General features: G+C 56.1%; 1 protein-coding gene across 4 annotated transcripts in view; it reads right to left on the bottom strand.

Annotated features, from left to right (window-relative positions):
- Positions 1–527: 527 nt before the first annotated feature.
- Positions 528–22,999, bottom strand: part of PIK3C2B (phosphatidylinositol-4-phosphate 3-kinase catalytic subunit type 2 beta) — a 63,024-nt gene continuing 40,552 nt past the window's right edge. For 3 of the 4 annotated variants that reach the window (XM_058669046.1, XM_058669048.1, XM_058669047.1), the window contains exons 13-33: positions 22,322–22,489; positions 21,700–21,811; positions 19,928–20,070; positions 17,842–18,030; positions 16,513–16,606; positions 16,306–16,400; positions 15,561–15,741; positions 14,924–15,031; positions 14,365–14,457; positions 13,005–13,134; positions 11,707–11,843; positions 6,922–7,091; positions 6,329–6,485; positions 5,827–5,936; positions 5,010–5,211; positions 4,709–4,833; positions 3,810–3,927; positions 3,021–3,102; positions 2,637–2,761; positions 1,518–1,646; positions 528–1,022 (exon numbers count right to left, since the gene is read on the bottom strand). In XM_058669046.1, coding sequence (XP_058525029.1) covers positions 837–1,022; positions 1,518–1,646; positions 2,637–2,761; positions 3,021–3,102; positions 3,810–3,927; positions 4,709–4,833; positions 5,010–5,211; positions 5,827–5,936; positions 6,329–6,485; positions 6,922–7,091; positions 11,707–11,843; positions 13,005–13,134; positions 14,365–14,457; positions 14,924–15,031; positions 15,561–15,741; positions 16,306–16,400; positions 16,513–16,606; positions 17,842–18,030; positions 19,928–20,070; positions 21,700–21,811; positions 22,322–22,489 — 2,854 coding nt within the window. In that variant the 3' untranslated portion in view covers positions 528–836. The remainder of the gene's footprint in view (positions 1,023–1,517; positions 1,647–2,636; positions 2,762–3,020; positions 3,103–3,809; positions 3,928–4,708; positions 4,834–5,009; positions 5,212–5,826; positions 5,937–6,328; positions 6,486–6,921; positions 7,092–11,706; positions 11,844–13,004; positions 13,135–14,364; positions 14,458–14,923; positions 15,032–15,560; positions 15,742–16,305; positions 16,401–16,512; positions 16,607–17,841; positions 18,031–19,927; positions 20,071–21,699; positions 21,812–22,321; positions 22,490–22,999) is intronic. The other variant, XM_058669049.1, reaches the window with a different exon arrangement.

A 22,999-nucleotide genomic window follows, 5' to 3' on the forward strand; every position in this document is an offset into this window, starting at 1 on the left:
GGGGAGAGGTTAGAAGAGTCCAGGGCAAGTCTTACCGCTGGGTGTGGGGAGGGAGAGGAAGATTAGGGGACCCCTGCCCTGATAGAAGGAGCCCCTAACACAAGTTCTGGGTGGCACCCCAGTGAAGGAAGGCCCTCCCCACCTCACACACAGGCATCACATCGCTCTCCTTTGGAGGCAAAAAAAAAGAAAAATGAAAGAAAATCAGAAAGGCCTAGCTGTTGGGAGTCTGGCAGGGGCAGGTACTCCCAAGGTCCTTTCTCCCCCCGCCCCACCCCGGGGAGGGAGGACCCACCCGGCCCCACCCGGCCCCTCTCCCAATAATTCTATAGCTAGAAAAGCAAACAACCAAACGGCCTGGAGGAAAAGTCCAATAAGAATCTGGATTATAGGAAACATCCAAGCAGCCCTTCCTGAAAGGCTTCCTGTCCCAGTTAGGACAACATTACTATTTCATTTTTTAAAAATAAAAAATAAGAGATGTTCATCCCCTTCCCCCAAGTGCTCTGTCCCCTCCCCCCCACATACACACATACCACACCAACCATTGCTCCCTTGACACAAGGTAATTGCTAGTCATTGTTGCACCCTCCCTGCCGCCAACCCCGGATGGGCGCAGCCTGCCAAGGGAGGGGTGGCCCTGAGGCTTCGGCTCTCGCCCCTTCCTTTCCTGGAGCCCAGATCCACCTGGACCCAGGGTCCCCCTCCGCCACGCGCCGACACTTCACGGGGAGGGAGGAGGAGCCGAGTGGGAGGCGACTCCTCTCCCACAACTCCCACCCGGCCAGCAGCTGCGGTGCCGGGCAGCGGCTGCGGCTGCAGCCCCGCTGCGCTCCTCAAGCCCCCTGACTCCGCGACCCCAGCGCGAACCAGCCGGTCTTCTCCCGGGCCAGGTCGAGCTCCCGCAGGCGGATGTGCACCTCGCCGAGCAGCACGTTCTCCCAGAAGCCCTGCCCGCTGAGCACGCTGAGCTGCAGCTCCCGCTGCTGCAGGTCTCCCTTGAGGATCCCGTCGTACACCAGCTGCACAGGCAGGGACACAGGAAGCAGTGAGGGAGGAGACTGGGGGAGGGGCTGATGCCTGTGCCCTCATCTCCCTCAGGCTCAGGCAGCTCTGTCCCCCAATCCTGCAGAGTCCCAGGGAACTATATAAGGCTCCTGAGCACCCAAGGGTAGCGTTAAAGCACTTTGTTCTAGGTGCAGAGTTCGTGCAGTTGAACGGGTTTTACTGGGGCCACAGTTCATTTTTAGCCCCTAGCCAGCAGGCCCCTCCTCCCCACAGCCCACGGCCAAGCCCCCAGGCCAGCAAGTTTTTACTTGTTGGGACAGACAGTAAATATTTTGAAACTTTGTAGAAGCCCTTAGCTATAGCAGGGCAGCAGCCGCTGGCAATACACGGGACAGGAAGCTAGCCATCTTCCTGGACAAGTTTATCTCCCAAGTCAGTGTGTGTGTGTGGCAGGGGTGGGGGGTGGCCTGCTCGCCCCGCCTTGTCCTCCCTTCCCCCACCCTACGCACCATCTCATTGTAGGTGGGGTTGCAGGTTTTCCGGGCCACTTTGGTTTTCCTCTTGGTGGTCTTCTGAGGATCAGGAAGCAGGTATATCTTCACGTAGGGGTCAGGGTCATTTCCATCCTGGAGCAGTTGCTACAACAGAGTGAAACCGCACCCCCCAAAGATGAAGATTCTTCCTCCTGCCTCCGCCTCACCACTCCCGGGAGCACCTGACCCAGAAGGCCCCTTCCTACCCCTGGCTTCTGTGTGCTTACTCAGTTTCCAGCATGAGTTTCTGTTGTGGCCACGTGAGGGCCCTGTCACCTATGAGCACAAGCCCATGCTTTGGCTCTTAGGAGACCTAGTAGCTCAGCTACCTTCCCACCAGCCCACTCTCCTCGTCTTTTTTTGCCCTCAAATCCCCCCCACACACCCCCCAAGCCCCTAAGAGGTAGAGGAGTCAGAGCTCGAGGTGAGCCAACCAGCCAATGGTGATTCCCTTCACACTCTGATCCATGCCCTCAGGGTCTCCCACAGCCCCCAGAGGAGAGGTCCTTCCTGTAGGCCCACCATCCACCCCACTCCCCTGTGCTCTGTGATGGCAGATCCTAACGGTCCCCACACAGGTGCCTGGCCCAGCACTTCCGGAGCCTCCTACTTCCTCCGCCTGGAACACTCCTGTCTCAGACATCCAACCCGGCTCCCCACTGTCCTCAGTAGGATCTCTTCCACCAAGCAGGCCCTCCCTGAGCAGTCTTAGCACGTTGCTACTCCCGCATCCCACCTGGGCTGCTGCCCCCCTCTCGCATGCTACCTATCATTTCCTATCAGGCTGAAAGTCCGTTGAGGACAAGGATTTTTATTTGTTTTTCCCCAGATCCAGAGCCAGTGCACCAATGCCCAACGTAAACATTCAGTGAAAGTCTGTTGAATGACTGAAGGATGGTGTGAGTGATTCAAGCTCATGCTTCTCCTGCGATGTCCTGCCTACTGCCCCAGTTCTGCACAGATGCCCAACACTGGGTCCTGCGCCTGGCACAGACGCCATATCAATTTTTCTCTCCTTCCATTCACAGCGATCTGACAAGCCACACCAATGACCATAAGATGAGTGGACCGAACAAGCACTGCACCTGCACTCACCAGGCCACGGATGTGCATCACCATGATGAAGAGCTTATTGTTCTTGTAGGAGATGGACAGCTTCACCTCTCCTCCCACCTTCCCGATGGGTCGGGCCCACGAGCCATCTGCAGGGACACAGGAAACTGAGACAGACGTTGGGGTTCTCGAGTCCCCACCGCCCCAGCTCTCCACATCTAGTCCATGCTGATGCTCAGGGGGCCACCTACACCATGAGTGACTCTTGGGATGGGGACCACCGAATGTGAGACTGGGGTCTCTCTCTGCGGAACCCAGACAGGGAGCTGTGGACCCCCTGCAGCCTGAGGAGGAAAAGCAGATACTCTGGCCTGGGGACCAGCCATTGAGGGAGGCTTGGCAGCAAGGGGAGGAGCCAGTCCATACCTGAGGCCTTGGGGGCGGGGCTGGTGCCTACAGCCTTCTCGTCCCGGGGCAGCGGGTGGAAGAAGGTATACACCAGGTCACACTGGGACAGAAGCAGAAAACAAGGCTACTCGTGAGCACCACGAGGGCCCCACGACCAAAGGAAAGGGTGGCTCCAGATGGAGAGACACTGACGGGGAGGGAGGTCAGGGAGGGCACTCGGCCCAGCAGCTGAGATGCCCACCAGATGTCTACCTCCTACTTCCTGCTCCTTCCTGCTCCTAGGGATCCTGGGACTCGCACTCAGTTCCTGGCTCATGGCTTTGGCCTCAGCCAGAACCAGAGGGGCATCAGGGAGTGGATCAGCCAACAGGAGCTTTCTCTCCCTACCTCTCAAATTCGTTCACTTAACAAACACTTGAGATTCTATCTTAGCCGTGGCCACTGTGAAGCTGTGACAAGCACACTAGCACATGGACAAACAGGGAAGCAACCAGAAACCGCAGTCGATGACCTGTTACAAGGGATGTCTCTGGTGATTAGACTTGGGCCATCCTAAAGCGACACAGCTGAAAACACGCCCTATGTGGCCACCCACACTCAATCAGCTCTTTGTCCTCTAGCTCCGATGCCTGCAGTCCCTGGGATCCAGTCTGCTGGGTGCATGTCTCCTTGTGCGTGGTTTCCTTCCCTCCTCCCCTGCAGATTCCAGCTTCCTCCCTGAATCCCAGGTGGGCTCTACATCCTTCCTATCACCCCTTTCCCTCATGGCAGCTGGGATGGCCAGGATCAAGGGAAACATGGACCCACCTCGGCCACCTCAGGAGCAGCATGGATCAGGTGCCAGATGTAGCCGTTCAGCTCTTCCTTGCGCCGCTCAGCCATTGCCTCACCCCGGGAGCGGCCAATCACGAAGCGGCTGGGGAAGCTGGCATGGTAGGTGGGGACATGGGGCAGGGGGAGGGGGACATGAAGGCAGCAGGCTTTATTCACATTCCACTTGGTCCTAGTCTCTCACCCCAGTGCCCAAGGACCCTCACCCTGCCTGCGCCCTGGGCAAAATGGGTGCAACATCTCACACTGCACATGCCCCAGGACCCCACACCAGAAGGCAAACAGCTGAGCAGACAGGCCTGGGACTCCCCTGAAGTGCCTGGGAGGGGGGCTCCCTTTGAGGAAAGAGTACATGTGAAAAGCCTGTTTTTAAAACACTGTGGGCAAATCCACAGAAACCCACCCGCTCTGCATCACCCAGCTAAGTGGAACAACAGGACACTGATCCTCCTGCAGCTGACTTATTAAGAGTAAGGTCCTTCAAGGCTGATCCACGTGGTAACATGTGTCAGAATTTCCTTCTGTATAATGCTGAATACCCCATGGTATAGACTTGCCACATTATTGTTGGCCCATTAAAAAGCAAGCAAGCAAACAACAACAACAACAACCCCAGCTCTACATCTTTAAACAATTCCAAATGTTTTCAGATCCTATTAACCTCCCTGCCTTCACAACCATGGGGCTCCCCCGCCCCTCTGCAGGTGGATCCTTACTGTCAGAGCAAGTCTGGCCAGCAGGGGGAGCGCTTGCGAAGAAATGCAATACCAAACCGAGGACTGCAGACAGTGCAAAGGGGCCCTTTCTCAGTCCCAGCAGCCCCGCTGCTTCCCCCAGAATCCCTGCATGCTGAGGGTGCGGAGACGGCTGGCTACCTGGGCAGGAGAGAAGACGGGAAGAGCAGCCGCAGCTTATTGTGCAGTTCCTGGAACTCCTCAAACGTGCGCTGGATGTAGCTGGCCTCATGCGAGTTCTCTCGCATTACCTTAACCACGTAGATCTGCAAAGGCCCAAAGTTTGGAGGACGCCCGCCAGGCCCCGTGCACTCCGCGAAGTGGGGAGCACAGTGTGCACACAAGGGAGCGAACTTGGCAGAAGGAAGGGGACAGAGTGTCTCCAGTGGAGACGGAACCCCTGGAGCTGGGCCAGCGAGGGGTCAGGTGGGAAAAGACTCACATAGCCCTTGCTGGGCTGGAAGACCTTCTCGTGGCGACACAGAAACACGCTAGTGATGCGGCCGGAGTTCTTGATAGTGTGTGTTCGGGGGGCAAAGGAAAGGGTCAACCGGTCGTCTGAGCCCGCGAACTTCATCTGAGCCAGGTTATGGATGAAAAAATTGAGCTTTGTGGCTACACTGCCCAGGCTCGACTCAATCAACCTGTTGGTGCCGGAGGATGGGTCAAGAGGATGCAACACGGACCCAGACGCCCGCTGCCGCGACACAGCTGACCAATGGCACGGCCCCTGACTCCTGGGACTGAGTGGCTCTCCCTGTGAGGGCTGGTCACAGAGAGCCCGCGAGGGGCACGCAAGTACTGCATACTGAGGTGAATTCTGAATTTCAGCTCAAAAGAGGGCATTTACATCTCAAGCTCCAGAAACAAAATTGTAGGCATTCCTATGCAGACTTGCCCTCATTGCCACCCAGCGTGCCTTAAGGCATCATCCGAGCCCAGGACAGGGAAACGCAGGCACCTATGTTAGTGCAAGGAGGAAGCATCTGACCTAGAACGCGTGTAATCGCTCTCAAAGCCCCGTTTTGAACAGTCCCACAGACACTGACTCCACCAGGAGGATGTGCTAAGAGCCACGCCCTCACCCTATGCAGAAAACTTGAGCACAAATGCAGGAGTGAGACCAAGCCTGCGAAAAGCAAAGTGACCTTCCTATATCAGGACCAATACTGCCCAGTGTGGGCTCCGTCCCAAGAGATAAGCCAAGGGGGCTACCCAGGAGGCCCTGGGGTTGGGGATGCTGCTCTGTGCAGAGTCACCTGGTGAAGAAGGTGGTGGCGTTGGCGTCTGTGTCCTGGGGCCTCAGGGCGTCGTACACGTACTTGAGGTCTTCCAGGTCTGAGAGCTCAGGGATGCCACAGGACAACATCTGAGAGGAGAACACGGAGGTGGAAGGAGAGGAGAGGGGACTCTGGCTGTGTCTGCACCTGCAGCCAGTTCTGCTACAAAGCGGGGGACTCCCTAGCCCTTCTGGGGAGTCGGGGGAGAATGAAAGCAGCCACTTTCATCCTGTGGCTGGAGAGGCTGGAGTTGGGAGTCACTCTCACAGGTCCATTGTGCCCAGGCAGGCTGGGTGCCTGCCTTCATGGAGGCAGCAGGTCCCCAGCTCGGGCTCAGAGAGCTAACCTCCGGAAGCCCTCTGCAGCAGGACAGGGGAGTGCTGGGGAGAGGGAAGGGGATGAGGGGGGCACTGCTCCTCACTAGGCCCAGCAGGTTGAGGAAGAGGGAGAGGGGAGGGGACGAGGGGGCAGAGCTCCTCACCAGACCCAGCAGGTTGAGGAAGAGGTGGGTGTGCTTGCGAATGAGGTTGTAGGCTTGGCAGCAAAGGTCAACAAAATCGTGGAAGCGGCTGGAAGGCTTGTCCCCCCCGTTGATGACATACGCCATGTCAGAGGTGAACACAAAGGGGGCACGGTCCCTGCGGCCAAGGAAAACATAGAGGTAGCAGGTCAGAGGTCAGCGTGGAGGAGGACGTCCAGCTTTCAGGCCGTGTGCTTTAGGGTGTGACTTCCCTTGCAGTTTGCAGGAAGCTGGGCAGACAGGGCTCTCCCGGACTGTTCTCTCTGCTTGCCTTACTACGTGAGTCCTAACAGGTCCCAGGAGATGCATACCGCACGTCCGAACCTGGCTGCTGACATGCAAATCAGCAATGTTCACTCCCGGAGATTTCATCATTTCCCTTGCACTCCGGCAAGGGCTCAGCTCCCTGCCCTCAGACCCCAATGAGAAGGACGGTTGCTCCCTTCCTCCCCGCTTCTCCAAGGTGCTCAGCTTAGGGACCTGCCCCTCAGGAGCTTGGGTCCGGCACTCTTCCACCTATGTCGACTCCTCACACACTTCAGGAGGCCACTCACCGCTTGATGTTGCCGAACATCTGAGCATGGCCCAGGAAGCGGCCAAAATCTATGTGGAACATGTGGCCCGTGGTCTTCAACATGATGTTGTCATTGTGCCGGTCACAGATACCCAGGACGTAGGTGGCCACGCAGCAGCCGGCACAGGAGTAGATGAAGTTCTCGACGGCCTGGGAGGGGCAAAGTCCGTAGGGGGAGGAGGCTGAGGCAGGCATGGAGGGACTGCAGGAGCCGCAGCCAGCCCGAGTCCGGCCGGGCTGAGCCTCTCTCGCTCTCTCTGTGTCTCGTGAACGCCTCATATCTGCCCGGTCTCCTTCACTTTGTGCTAAGCATCAGCGTACACATGTGAGCAAACAGCTCATGGGAAAATAGAAGGAGAAGATGAGTTTCTTTTAGAACAAAATAGTTTTGAGGAACTGGTGTTGTGACAGAGTGTGTAAAGCCACTGTCTTACCACTTGGGCACTGGTTTGAGTCCTGGCTGCTCCACTTCTGATCTAGCTCGCTGTTAATGCGCTAAGGAAAGCAGCAGAAGATGGCCCAAGTTCTTTGTCCTGGGACCCACGTGAGAGATCCTGAAAAAGCTCCTGGTGTCTGGCTTCACATGGGCTCAGCTCCAACCACTGCAGCCATTTGGGGAGTGAGCCAATGGATGGAAGATCTTTCTTTCTTTGTCGCTCCCTGCCTTTTTCTGTAAATCTGACTTCACCTAAATACATCTTTTAAAAAATATATCAAAAAAAAAAAATGTCTCCAGTCTTACTTCTGGAGTAGGAGATGGGAGGTTTCATGTACAATTAACCACTTCGCGAGAACTCCTCCTTCTCCTTAACCTTCTTCTCAGCCATGGAGATTGCTTGGAAATACTGCGGGGCTGGTCTAAGAGCCCAGAGGTGCCCCATCCGGCGAGGAGGCCTTGGCAGACAGGAAGTGCACCATGGACACAGGCTCTGACCACGCCCAAGTCTGAGCATGAGGAAGTGGACATGGCAGAGACAGACCCAAGTCCGTGCTAACTGGCTGTGACCATCTCAATTCCAAGTGCAGCTGGACAGATCCCTTCTCATCCTGCTCAGAATTTTCTCATCCTTCTCCCGGCCCTAAGCAAAGCACTCATTCCCAAGTTCTTGCTCACAGGTAAGTGTGAATCTAATTTAAGTCACTTCGCTTCTGAGAAGAGCTGAGGCAGCTCAACACATTGAGGGTGTGTTTTACACTTGCACATCAGATGCCCTCAGCTGGCACAACGTGTTGGGGATATTCTGCGTTTAAAGCAGGAAGGGCAGGAGCAGTTGGATCCACCACATTTTGTCCAACTAACATTTGCCCCAGGAAGTAAAAAACGTATCAAATCAGCAGGAAGGCATCCTTCAGCTCCTTCATTCTCTGAGGGGCTGGTGTTTGGTGCATGGGCTAAGACCCCGCCCAGGACACCTGCTTTTGCATACCAGAGGGTGTGGGATTCAGTACACCCTATCTTTCTGTCCCCCTCTCACCATGTCTCCCTCTTGCTTTTCAAATAAAACCAACAAATAGCAAATAAGCAATAAATTTCCTCTCCATTCTCAAGGACTCAGGAAAGCCTTCTCGGGGAGGGCGGGCTGGAGCTGACGGAGCCCACCAGGAGCACACAAATCCAGGAATGAAGTGAAGTCTGTCAGTCTGTCCGCAGTCTGTCGGTGCTCCCCCTGGGCCCTGCGGACCCCCTAGGCTCTCCCCGGCTCACCCACAGCCACCAGTGGGTCCCTCGGTGCTGGCACTGCCTGCCATCTCAGTTCCCCAGGCTTCATGATCTTAGCTCCAAATGCATCCTTGGCCATTTTGCGAGGCTGGCTGCAAAACTAGCTCCACCCAGACACTTGTTCAATTACCATCAGATACTCAGTCTACTAGAGAGTATGCAAAGTTTGTAAAGAAACCTAGAATTTGGAGCCGGTGGTGTGGCGTATCAGGTAAAGCTACCAACTTCAAACAGTGGCATCCCACATGAACACTGGTTCAGGTCCTGGCTACTCCACCGCTGATCCAGCTCCCTGCTAATTGACCTGGGAAAGCAGCAGAGATAGGCCAAGCGTTTGGGCACCTGCACCCACGTGGGAAACCCGACAGAAGCTCCTGGTTCCTGGTTTCAGTCTGACCCAACCCTGGCAGTTGCAGCCATTTGGGGAGTGAATCAGGATATGGAAAATTCTGTCTGCTCTCTCTGCTCTTTGTGTAACTGTGCCTTTCAAATAAATAAATCAATCTTAAGGGGAGAAAAAAATCACAGGAGTCACCTGTTTGTGACAAGCAAATGTATGGGGAAAAACTCTCACCAAGGAGAGGATCCACTGACTCCCAGTCTCAACCTTGACCTCCATCACATCCTCTCTGCCACCTATATACCTCCCACCGTAATCCTGTCTGACTCACAACGTAGTTGGCTGCCTGCAGTGTGCGAGCAAACTCCTGTTGCTTTCCTGGGCTATGCTGCGTGTTTATAGCTTTCTGGCCAGGAGGCTCAGGGCATAAACAGTTGCCCTCCTGACTGCTAGGATGCAGGGTGCCCTCTCCGCTAAGGTGGTGGCCAAGAGAAAAACACTGGAGGCCCACAAGAGCTGAAACTGTCTCTCAGAAAAAGCGAGAGGAAACATTTACACACAGTCCATTTCTCTGTGTGTGTCTGTGTGCTGCTGTACTGAGTTCCAGCACTTCTTTAACTGTTTTATTTTTGAGAGAGAAACACAGAACGAGGGGTAGCTCTCATCCACGCATACATTCCCCAGATGACTGCAATGGCCTCGGCTGGGTGGGAGCCAGGAGCTCAATGTGGGTCTCTTCCATAGGTGGCAGACACTCGATCACTGGGGCCATTGCTGCTGCCTACCAGGGTCACCCACAGCGGGAAGCTGGAGTCAAGAGCCAGATACTGAACCCAGATGCCCCACTATGGGGTCTAAGTGTGCTAACCCTAGGTCAAACACCTGCCCTTATCACTTTTATTGTGCCTTTATTACATTGGCAAAGAATAATCACAATTTCAGTATCTAACACTGTGCCTCTTTATTGGTGCACAGATTTATAAAAAAGTGTTTTTCCTTTTTAAAAAATTTCTTTGGCAGCCCGGCGCAGTAGCATAGCGGCTTAAGTCCTCGCCTTGCACGTGCTGGGATTCCATATGGGCACCGGTTCTAATCCTGGCAGTCCCGCTTCCCATCCAGCTCCCTGTTTGTGGCTTGGGAAAGCAGTGGAGGACAGCCTACAGCCTTGGGACTCTGCACCTGTGTGGAGACCTGGAAGAGGCTTCTGGCTCCTGGTTTTGGATTGGCTCAGCTCCAGCCATTGTAGCCACATGGGGAATGAATCAACGGATGGAAGATCTTCCTCTCTCTCTCTCCTCCTTTCTGTATATCTGACTTTCCAATAAAAATAAATAAATCTTTAAAAAAAAAGAAGATATACAAAAAATGCTTTAAAAATTTTCTTTGGAATGCAGACACACACACATTTTCTATCCACTAGTTCACTCTCCAAATCCTCCCTGGAGCCCTGGCTGGGCCAGGCTGAACACCATGTGCCAGGAATTCCATCTGGGTCTCCCACATCTGTAGCTGCCTTCTGACTCCTCCCAGATAAGAAGCAGAAAGCTGGACTGGAAGCAGAGGTGGGACTAGATCGCAGGCACTCCAACTGGGACGGCAGGCCAAGTGGTGGCTTATGCGCAGCATCCCAACACCTGCCTCTACGGTGAATGTTCAAACCCAAGAAAATCCACCCTGGAACAGATAGCTTGAGGGGCTGGGAGGAGGAGGATGGAATGCATGGGACTCCTCTGGGAGGGCAGAGGACCGTAACGAGGAGGGGAGAGGTTCTGAGGGATGTGGAAGGTAGAAAGGGTTTTCCAGGCAAAGAGGAAACTGCCTTCCATGGCCTGTGAGAAAGCGGAAGAGCCAGACTTCACACAGGCTGGGAAGGTGCACTGGGGGAGACTCCAGGAGCAGTCAGGGCTGGAGGCCACCAGGCTCTGGGCAGAAGCCTGGGCACTTGTCTGTGAGGACACAGGAAACCTGTGCAAACCTGGAGCAAAGGACTGCCACAGAATATTTGGCCTCAGGGGGTGGGGAGGGGAAAGCCCCTTAGAAATTAAGCAGAGGGGCCTGGCCAATGGCTCAATTGGCTAATCCTTTCCCTTTAAGCACCAGGATCCTATTTGGGCTTCGATTCATGTCCCGTTGCTCCAGTTCCCATCCAGCTCCCTGCTTGTGTCCTGGGAAAGCAGTTGAGGACGCCCAAAGCCTTGGAACTCTGCACCCGCATGGAAGACACAGACGCATGGAAGACCTGGAGCAGGAGGACAGGTGGCACAGGGACAGGGCACAGCACGCAGCAGGCCAGGAATGAACCTGTAGGGGACTCAGAGTCACCCCATAGCTTTCCACTGCTGCCTGCCTCTACAGGTCTTCCCCCTGGAATACAACTCAGGCCAGCATTAAGATCACCTTAGAGTTAAGTTCCTCGGATGTGCACTCATTCAAGGAGCCCAGGCACTGGAATCAGGAAGCTGGAGCCAGGGGCCATGGCAGGTCGCAAAGCCCTGATCATCCAGTAACGTCCATTAACCTCATCTAACCAGGAACCAGCCAGCCCTCCTGCAGGGCTCATCTCAGATCTCTGTCCTGGCTTCCAGCCGTCCCTGGGCCCACCGCCTGGAACTGTAGAGGCGCCAGTCAGCGCGGTGAGAGCAAAGCTGGGCAGGCTCCCCTAGTGGGAGAGGTCTCCATGGCCACATGCTCCCCCACCCCCGTACCTTCTCATACTCGTCCTCCCCAGGGTTGTGCTTCTGCAGCCAGTCGGCCAGCGGCCGGTCCTTGAAGGAGCCAGTGACCCCGTGTTCCACCTGGATCTTGCGCAGGGTCTCAGCATTGGGAATCATCTCCACCATCCCTGGGGAGGAGGGAGGGAGCGCGTCAGGCCCTGGAGCAGGGGAACGACCCCCAGAGCTGGGCAGGAGGCTAAGCTGGGGGCAGTGCAGAGAGGCTGATCCTAAGGGTTGGAGTGGGGACGCCTGGGCCACACCTCCTCCTCCAGGCTGATTCCACACCACCACCTCCACCATCACTTCATAGCTGCTCTTCCTTTCCTGCTGCTGGCACTGACCGTGGGAATGTTGCAGTATACACAATGGTATCATCGAAACAGGGGTCCCCATCACCCAGCTTCAAAATGATCCACATGGTGCCAATCCTGGTTCATCCCACAGCCACAACAGGTGCATTTTAAATAAAATCCAAGATGCAGGGGCCAGCACAATGACTCAACTGGCTAATCCTCCACCTCCAAGTGCTGACATCCCATATGGGTGCTGGTTCATGACTCAGCTTCCAATCAGCTCCCTTCTTACAGCTGGGAGGGCAGCCGAGGATGGTCCAGATTCATGGGACCCTGCACCCACACGGGAGACTGAGAAGCAGCTCCTGGCTCCTGGCTTTGGCTCAGCTCCAGCCACTGAGGCCATTGGGGAGTAAACCAGCCCCTGTGTCTCTCCTCTATAAATGCACCTTTCCAGTGAACATAAACACATCCTTAAAAAATTAAGAAAGGAAGAAAATCCCAGATGTGTTATTTCCTTGAACATTTCAAGTGTAATTAACAAAGGCAGAGCCACCTTGCCATTGTCACTGCCAAAAAAATTATATATGTATATAAACAATCGCTCTTCACACAAATCTAACCCATTCTATATTCCTGTTTCCCATAATTGTCACAAGCAATATCTTTTCTTTTTTTAGTTATTATTTCTTTTTTTATTACAACAAATATTTCTTGAGAGTGGGCTTCGCTGAACCAGATTCAAAGGTCTACACCGCAGGTCTGGGTTTTTCAGCCCCCAAGTCTGGTTTCTTTCATAACAATCTCTCTCTTCTACATATTTTTTTTTCCCTTAAATGTTGTTCCACAAGTTCCCATGAAGCAACCTCACCTTTTCACTCCCTGGACACACACAACCCAGGTAGGGGGATGGGCCAAAGCCTAGCAAGCCAAGGAGTGTCTGGCACACACCGGCCTGCCTACCACCCCCCAGCCTCACCCCCACCCCCGACTGACCTCTCCCACGGCCAGTGGAGAAGCAGCGGAAAATGACCATACGCATGTCCAGCCCCTCCTGGACCCAGATCTTGCTCATGATGCGGATCATCTGCAGGGTTAGCATGTCCTGGCGGAGGTCGTCCCCGCACTGCAGGCAGGAAGACAGTCACTAGAACCCATCTCTCCCACGTCGCAGCGGCCCCAGCACCACGGACTGGGGAGCGTCTGTCCAGCTCTGCTGCCTCCTCCCTCGGACCCGCCCACTCAGCTCACACAGGACCAGGGAAGCCGAAGCTGGGCTTGCAAGCGTCACACCCCGCTCTTCCCTCCATCTGTGGACCTCTTTAAACTGGACTGTGTATCCCTTGGCACATACATGTGGCCAATGTACAGGTGGCCGAGGCACACAGGTGCAAGGTGTCACCTGGCAACGACGTGCTTGGAGACTACCACTTCCTGTCAGGACCGTGGCGGGACCACTCAGCAAGGAACTGCAGGGTCACCTGGCCTGCACCAGACAGTCCTCTTTTTAGAAAAACTGCCTTTATTCATTTGAAAGGCAGCGTGACAGAGAGAGGGAGAACATTCCATCTACTAGTTCACTCCCTAATACCTTACAAGAACCAGGCTGAGTCGGCTGAAGCCGGAAGCCTGGGACTACTCCAGGCCTCCCACGTGGGTGGCAGGAGCCCAGGCAACTGAGCCACCATCTGCCACCTCCCCGGTGACATGCGCAGGGAGTAGGTGGGACACAGGGGAGCTGATGCAGGCTTCCCAAGCGGCGACTTAACCTGCTGCACCGTGATTCTACCCTTTTCATTTCCTTTTCAAGAACCCTGCCATAGGGTCACTCAGCCTCTGCTTGAACACCGCAGGAGACAAGCCAGGCACTACCTTACCCACTGCGCTGCTGGGCAGCTCTGCCTCCTAGAAAGCTCCTCTGGGGGCAGCAGTGAAGCAGTGGGTTGAGCTGCTGCCTACAACGCCAGCAACCCATAGATGCAGCTCCCTGCTCAAGTACCTGGGGAAGCAGCAGAAGATGACCCAAGGGCTTGGGTCCCTGCACCCAGGTGGGATCCCCGACGGAGGGCCTGGTTCCTGGATTTGGTCATTGCGGCCAGTTGAGAAGTGGACCAGAAGATAGAAGATTCTGCGTGCATGTGTCTCTCTTTCAAATAACTAAGTCTGTAATAGGGCTACCAGTGGCTTCCCTGTCACACGTGCTCAGCCCTCGGCAGCCACGCACCATCAGGCCTGACTGTTCCTGACCTACCACTCTGGCCAGCCTGGGACAGCAGGCAGGAGCGCTGCTGGGGGAGCTGCTGGCACCGGGTCTCCCTGCCTCCCACCCCGTCCCGCCAGGCTCCCACACTCTCACCTTGAAGATGACACGGATGTTGTCCCCCAGAGGATCCACGTTCTGGAAGGAGAGCTTGAGGGGCACAGCATTGGAGTTGAAGTAGGAACAGTCCTAAGAGGCAGAGAGGGGCTCGCTAGGGCTCAGCTTGGCCCGTGCCCAGGGAGGAATGCCACCTCCCCTCTCGGAGTCCAGACACGGCCACTCCACCCAGGACTCGCCATGGAGTCAGAGTCCTCTCCCACCTTCTACCCCTGCCAACTCAGCTCTGTTCAGGCGGCAGCTCCCATTGCCTTACAGTGCAAGTCACAAGTCCCATCTCAGCCTCAGTTTACTCCTTCGTAAAATGGAGCTTCCTAAGAAAGTCCAGCGCTGGGAGCAGGGGCTGGCACAGTCTCCATACATGAGTGACAATTATGCCACTGTCCCTGGCATCATCAGGGACAGACCTGCCCAGTCCCAACTCAGGTCCTCTACTGTGCTCAACCACCAGGTCAAGTCCTCAGACACACCCCTCTTCCCTGGATCTCACCTCCAGAACTCCCCCACCACTGTCCAGAGGTGCCTGCTTGCCACTCACCCTGGGCACAATCCCCTTCACCAGCAGGCTGGGGCTGAGTGGCAGGCGGCATGAACCATTGAGGGCAAAGAACTGCTTCACCTCCTCCAGGCCGGTGCGGAGGATGCCCTGAGAGGAAAGGGGCAGGGCTCGGTTGGGGTCATCATGGAAACAACCTCCAGGACACACAGAGGAACGAGAACCAGCCACCTGTGCCCAGCAGCTAGCCTGAATGCCCTCAGGGGCAAGGCCATGACCGGACAGGGTAGCCAGGCAGGGCAGGCTAAGTGTTGAGGAGTGGGTATTGCCAAGGAAAGCTATCATTCAGGATGGGGATTTAACATTTCCCAAGCTCTGGGACGCACCGCGCAGGAGCCTGCAGGCCCAGGATTGCACTCTGTGCAAACAGATAAAGGGGTGTGACCGAAGCATAACTGACCGTAACGTTCACGTGCCCCTGTTGCTGGGCGTCCCTGTGCAGCGAGCAACTTGGAGTGTAAGGCGAGCAGCACCATCAACACTGTACTATTCTGCAGGCCAATCAGAATCCATCCCTGGGCTGCAGGGCTGTTTCCTGAGCTGCACTAGCACACCCTCAGAAGGAAACAAAGTGCCTGGGAACGGGCAGAGGCGGTGCCCGGCTGGCCGGCTCACTCACCTGCCGTGCAGACGGGGCGGTCTCGCGGATGTGCTGGGCCAGCTTGGCCAGGGTGTTGACGAGCCAGCACTGGCGGTTGAACTCCTCGCGCAGCCCCTTGCCGCAGCAGCACAGCAAGGCTGCCAGCAGGTACTGGTAGCGGATGCTGAACTGTGAGTCCTTGAGGCCGTCCTTCAGCAACCTGCCAGGCAAGGGGCATGAAGGTCACTGCTCTTCTACATGTCCGAGGAGAGCAGGGGCCACAGTCAGCGCTGACTCGCTGGGAAACTCGTCCCAGACCAAGGAGAGAGAACTGCTTTGCAAGCGCAGTCCCTACAGGAGGCTACCAGGCTGTGCCCACTTGTGCCTTGTTTGATAGAGACAAAGACGTAAGAAGGAGAGCTTCCAGCTGCTGGTTCGTGCCCCCAGAAGCCTGTAACAGCCAGGGGGCTACAGCCAGGTAACAGCAACTCCATCTGGTGGGAACACCTTTCTGCTTGGGCCTTCACCCACTCTCCATCAGGTTGTGCATGAGCAGGAAGCTGGCATGGAGGTGGAGCATCACAACAACGTGGGATACAGGAATCTTAGCCAACATCTACACACTACGCCACGTGTGGGTGGGAAAAGGGCAAGAAGGGCATTCCCCGTGTCCCCAGGGTACCCTGAGACCCCTGAGGAAGAGATACGACGTGAAGTCAGCCACGTTCTGTCCTACTCCACCCCAGGACATGTGCCTGCCTCCATCCCCAGCTCTCAGCATTACCAGAAGAAGTAGTGGGTCACTCTTAGGTCCGAGACGGCTCGCTTCAGCAGGAAGCGTACCAAGGGGCTGTCCAGGTAGCACTCATACTTCAGGGCCTGCCAGCGGGGAGGCAAAGGGGGACGGTGAGACTCTCTCACCTGCCATGTCCCTGGGGCCTCAGAGACAAAAGACTGCAGGGGTGGACGGGAAAGGAGGCAGCTCACCCACCTGCACCAGCTGGGGCAAGTAGTCGAGCAGCTCAGCGTCCGCCAGCGAGCCGATCCACTGCACAGCCATGCGGCGCACCTCCTGGTCAGGGAAGCTGTGAGACAGGACCCAGCATGTTGATGACCCAACTGCAAGCCAAGCTCCTTCCACCCCCAGCAGCAGGGTCCCCCAGCAGCCTGCCAGAGCTACCAAGGCAGTCAGTACGCTCCCCAGATGGCAACCCTTGGGAGTACTCCCCACCCTCAGCCCCTGCCACAGGCCAGGGGAAATAGCAGGGGCCACTCTCAATTCTGGCGTGTGAGACAAGGTCCCCAACCCTACTCCAGGCATCTCGCTCTCTACAAGAAATCACCATCATCAAAGAGCCCCCGTGTGGCCACAGTGGCGGTATGCCTGGGGGACATCTTTGAGGGCGAGGCTCGCCAAGCAAACATGAGCGACTCTCAGGGTTTTACATGCACCCTCTTCCCACGGCAGTCAGCGTGGCAGAGATGAGCCATATGATTGCTTCAAGATGTCCTGAAGACAGTTCCAAGGGACAGGCACATTCCACAGAGAGGCAGAAAAACAGCTGGAAATCCCAGCCCCATGCAGCAAAAGCGACCCAGAGGGATGGGGCCTGTGGCCCCCAGGGGCCCTTGGATGGGGGATGGGGTAAGGGGGAGAGGGCTCTTCAAACAGGTTAAAGGTTTGGTCTATACAAACTTTGTTCCAGTGTTAGTTTATGTGCTGCCAAAGTGAACAGAGACCCCCAGAGGCTCATGCACTTGTCAAAACTCATGTAATATCCTTTCAACAAGAAAGTGGAATACTGAGCTCCAGTTAAGGAAACGAGGGCTTGAGCTTTTAGCAGCCTGTTTAACGATGTTGGCAATTTCTTTCAAAATGCACACGCACACAAAAAAGATGGGCTGAGAGATGGACCACCATGTGGCACAGCAAACAGGGTGGGGGCTGGCACTGTGGTATGGCAGGTTGAGCCACACTTGTGACACAGGCAGATCCCATCTGGGAGTGTTGGTTCAAGTCCTAGCCGCTCCACTTCAATTCAGCTCCCTACTAATGCACCTGGCAGGGTAGCCAAGCACAGACCAAGTACCTGGGCCCCTGCTACCCACGTGGGAGGCCTGGATGATGTTTCTGACTCCTAGCTCCAGCTGATGCCACTTCCAATTTTATAACCTAACGCTGGGTGGGGGGGAAGAGGCACAGGAAAGAGGCCAAAAAAGCCAAAAGCAAAACAGAAAAGCCCAGGATGTGCATGCTGCCTTAACCCCTTTCTCTGGGTGGTACCAGGTGCAGGGCAGGCAAGGAGGGTGCTGAACTCACGTGGCATGCAGGAGCCCCAGGGCATCCTGGTGGTTCATGGGCGTCCACTGCTTCAGGAGGGCATAGATGTCCGGCAGGCAAGCCCACTCCCAGCTGGGGGCGCTGGCGAGCAGCAGGGGGAGTGAGCTCACCTCCGAATGGCAGTAATAGCGCTTCTCCCACAGGTGTTTCCTGTCAGCATCGGAGAGCCTGCGGGGCGGGGGCGGCATCAGCCGGAAGGTGCGCACCTACCTACACCCGCAGGTTCTAGGGTCACCCAAGGGGCCTTGCCCACTGCCCACTAAGTCAGGATGTCTGGGGAAGCCAAGCGCCGGCTGCTTTGAGAGATGACCAGGTGATTCCAACGAAAAGCAAAGTGTGGGATGTAGGTAGGACCCAGCACCTGCGATTCTCCCTCTCCGACTGGCCGAAGCCCTGGGGACCGGGCACTCCCAGGGAGAGCCACCAGGGGGCAGTGGTCCCCACACATTAGTGAGCCGCAGCAACCTCCTGAACCAGCTGCAGTTTGAGGGTTTCCACGCCAAGCAGCAGGCTCAGTAACACAGGACTCTATCTTCCAGGGTACTTAGATACACCATGTGCATAAACACAATTTTACCCAGACGTGTAGCACAGAACATTCATTCGGGTGAACATTCAGAGGCTTGAAAAACTAGGGGTCAGTGAAGTGGCATAGCTAGCTGCTCCACTTCCCACCCAGCTCCCTGCTAATGCACCCGGAAGAGCAGTGCAGGACGGTCCAAGTGCTTGGGCGGCCCCTGTACCTATGGGGACAACCTGAAAGAAGCTCCCAGCTCCTGGCTTAAATTTAACCCAGTCTTAGCCATTTAACTGTATGGGGAGTGAACCAGCAGCTGGAAGATCTCTCATTCTGTACCTCTTCCAAGTAAGTAAGTAAATACTTTTGGAAAAAAACACAGTCCAGTTAATAATCCCTTTAAAAAGATTTATTCAGCTGAAAGAGTCACAGAAAGGGAGAGACACAGAGACAGAGAGAGATCTTCCATTCAATTCACTCTGCAGATGGTCATAAGAGCCAGCACTGGGTTAGGCCGAAGCCAGGAGCCAGGAGCTTCCTCTGGGTCTCCCATGTGGATGGCAGGGGTCCAAGTACCTGTGCCACCTTTCACTGCTTTTCCCAGGCTACCAAGGGCGGGGGGGGGGTGCTGGATCAGTAGTGGAGCATCTGGAACACAAACCACTGTCCATATAGGATGCTGGTGTCACAGGGGGGGCCTTAACTGCTATGCCACAACACCGATCCCAAACTAATAATCTCCTATTTCATGTAATAAGACATTCCCCACCCCTTAGTCATCATGCTTCAGGTCATTTTTTATGCAAGCCTCTAGGTCTGCTTTTGTCACTTTCTATATCTCAACTCGGCTGCCTCCGGTTTGTTGGTCTGTGTCTGGGGTGGAAGTTCAGCTGCCAGGTGCGCCAGCCCTGAGCTAACAGGGCCTTGCCTGAGGTCAGGTGTCTAATGGGAGAGAGGACGCAGAGGAGCTCAGGAAGCGAGGGGGCAGCAGGCAAGAGGGGGCAGGAGTCCTGCAGTCATGAGGATAACCCCAGGATGGCACATGAGGGAGGCAGAGGAGCCTGGCAGCCGGTGCCCCCTGGCACCCAGCAGGGGCTTGGGGCTATGCAGAGGCCAGTGAGGTGGACAGGGGCCTCGACCTCACCGCCTCTGTGGCTGTCCTGCCTCCAACCCTGATGGATGCAGCAGAACCCCAAAGATGAGATCAGCCAGACCAGCTCACCGGAGAGCTGCCAGCTGGCTTGGACACCTGATCCTTATTTGGAAAGTGATGCGGATAGAAATATGCCAAGCCTGTCGGGGCAGCGTGTGGGGGCAGGGAGGTGAGAATGCAGAGTGCGTCCGGGGTGTGGCTGTGTTTGGGTCAGCCCCCACAGTAGGGACGGACATTGGCAGGTCTGGTCTCCTGAGCTGACTTCTCCCAGAATCAGCTCACAGAGAAAGGTCCAGGCGCTGCAGCTGGCAATGCCCACCCAGGATACCTCTACCGGGCTCCCTCTCCTCAGCAGGCCAGGGCCAGGGCTGGGAGGTGGCGTCCAGACATCTCACCAGTACAGGGATTCCTTCTGCATGATGTCCTGGAGCTTCCGCTGGTCGTCTTCCTGGAGGCTCCCAAACTCATAGCGGGGGCTGAACTTGTCTCCCGGGGGGCTGGCGAACTTGACGTCAAAGGCAGAAGTGGGGAAGTCAATCTGGGAGATGGGGGAGGGGAGAGCAGGGATAGCATGAAGCCATCATCCCCACTGCTCCCTCAAGTCACAGCGTCGCTGCCCTGTCCCTTCCTACCTTTCCCGGGGGGAGAGGGGGCTCTTCCTACAGTACATGACCCAGTTGGACCTGGCGACTAATCCCCCCATCACCGCATAAAGCTTCTTCCAGCTATAACTTACAGCAGAAGAGGGACAGAAACAAAAGCGGGAAAATGAGCAAGAGGCTGGGGTGAGGCCAAGCCAGGGGAAGGGATGGGTACCAGCCCAGAACCCTGAGCAGGTGCCACAGGCTGAGCCTCTGGGAGCAGGCCTGCTGGAGCTGGGCCCTGCTGAATGATGCGAGGGGTGGGGAGTGGGACCACACACTCCTCCCAGGGCCTGTGGCCCAGGACCCCTTGCTCTGTGCCACCACCAGATGTCCATCCTTTTGGGAAATGGATCACAGCTCAGGGAGCTGGTCGGCCAAGTCCTACTTTCCTTCCTTCCACAGACATTTACTGAGCCCTAACACAAGCTGGGCATTGCTCTAAGCCCTGGGCATGGGACAGTGAGGCAGGCAGACAGAAACCCATGTCTCCAGGCAAGCGTGTGACCCAGCAGTGGGACACCTGCATCCCTCATCCATCAGAGTGCCTGAGTTCCAGGTTAGGCTCTGCCCCAGAGTCCCCTGGGATGCTAAAGGCAACCTGGGAGGCAGCAGCAGGTGCCAGCTCAAGTGCTTGGGTTCCTGACACTCAGGTTGGCTTGCGTGGGCATCTGGGTAGTGAACCAGGGGATAGGAGCTGCCTCTGGCTAGCTGTGGCTTTTTCTGTCTCTCAAATAAACTGATTAAATACTCCCCCAACTCCAGTCCCAACCCCTGCCCTGCAGTTTCCATTTGACATCATTGTTTCATTGTGTGTGGATTTTGTTTTCAGATGTATTAATCTGCACTTCAAAGAAGGATTTACAGAGAGGAGAGTCAGGGAGAAAGATAATCCAGCCACTGGTTCACTCCCCAAACGGCCACAGTGACCACAGCTGAGCCAATCTGGAGTCAGAGCTTCCTCCAGGTCTCCCACATGGGTACAGGGTCCCAAGACTTTGGGCCGTCTGCTTTCTCAGGCCACCGGCAGGGAGTGGGCTGGGAAATGGAGCAGCTGGGATACAAACTGGTGCCCATATGGGATCCCAGCGCTTACAAGGTAAGGATTAGCCGATTGAACCACAGCACCAGGCCCTCTGTGTGGATTCTGGTACTCCATATTCCACATGAAAGACTCTCAAGGCCTCAGAAAGGGACCAGACCGTGGACCTAACCAGCTCCTGGTTGTCTCTCAGGACCAAGGGTCCATCATCCTGCAGAAGCCTGGAGTGACTCGCCAGGAGATGAGACGACAGCTCACAAAGGTGAGGGCTCAATATAAAGGACACCCCAGCTGTCGTGGGCCTCATCAGCAGCTTCAGGCTGCTTAAAGCCAAAAGGGAACCCCCAGGATATGGGAGTCAGAGACCCCAGTAAGTGTCAAACCACATTCCCCTGCTGCTTCAGGCTACCCATCCTCCCCTGCCCAACATTCCTGGCTTTATTGTAACAGGGAAGGCTTGCAGCTGGCTTGGGCAGGGTTTCACCTGCAGGATGACGCTGTCCGGCTGGTGGAAGTTGGGTGCACTCCAACGGGCACTGGGGTTTTCCTGCGTTGCAGGCCACAAGCCCAGAAGCTTCCGGCCGCAGGTCAGGACTCTAAGGAGGAAGAAGGGTGGGGTGTGCCAACACAGCCACAGGCTAAGCCAAGAGGCAACCTCCTGCTGCTCCAGCCACAGACCTGCTTCTGTCAATCACCACTATCGAACTCCCATCCGCCCCACCAACCACCGTGGCTGCGGTTTCCTTCTGAGTTCTACAAGAGCCCACCTCCTGCAGGACACCTTTCTGGACACATCAGTCCTGGTGTGTGCAATCTGCAGGCAAGCATGCCTCCACAAGACATAGGGCTGGGCCAGATGCCCAACAACAAAGCTGGACATTCCTGCGTGGCCTCTGCATGCACCCAGCAGCCCCGCACCACAACCCTGCCAGGGCTCCTGGCTACTCCAACAGTCCTGCTCGCTAGTTCTGTGCTTTGGTTCCTTTCCACAGGGGCTGGGACCCTCTGGATAGCCCTAGAGGACACCAGCTGATCCAGCACCCCTATCTCTATTTGCCACCCTCCCTCCCGAGGCCAGGGAGCTGCCACGCTGGGGGTTCACATACTGTCTAAAATTGAAGAGTGGGGTGGTGACCCAGCCCAGGGCTTCGGGCACCCGCCGCTGCTTGTTGGCCTCCGAGGAGCTCCCGGGTGGGGGGATGGGCAGTGCATAGAGTGTGGCACACAGCAGGGTCTCCCGAGGCAGCCGGTTCACCTGCACTGGGAAGCAGATCCTGGGGAAGATGAGAGCGGAGTCCGGAGGTAGCCCCAAGGGGCAGGTGGTACCCTCAAGCAGAGCCTGGAAACAGGCTTCTCTCTCTGGGAAAGTTTTCCTGCAGCAGGCCCCCAAGCACCTGCTGGTATCCTTGGAGCCCCTCAGGGCCTAGCAGAGCCAGCTGAGTGCAAGTGATACTGCCCAATGCAGGATGTGAGGGTAGGGGAGTACCCCAAAGTGGCTCCTGTCCCCCTTGCTCATTCCACAATTGCCATCCCTTCCCCCACCCATGCTTGCCCACAGCACCAGGAGGAAGCACCCTGCACTCTGGCCTCAGGCCACCCTCCCTGCAGCCCACCCACCTGACTTCAGGAATCCCTTTCTCTTAGGTCCTGCTACATGCAATACTTTGTGCTCCAAAATGTTTAGAGCCAAGGGGATGAGAAAAAAGAGGCTCTGCCAGGGCCCCAAGTGGTGACAAAGCCAGCTGGCAGGGCCCAGTGCACCCACCACTTCCCTTGGCAATCCA

Source organism: Ochotona princeps, chromosome 10 (genome assembly GCF_030435755.1).
Source record: "Ochotona princeps isolate mOchPri1 chromosome 10, mOchPri1.hap1, whole genome shotgun sequence".
Classification (NCBI taxonomy): domain Eukaryota; kingdom Metazoa; phylum Chordata; class Mammalia; order Lagomorpha; family Ochotonidae; genus Ochotona; species Ochotona princeps.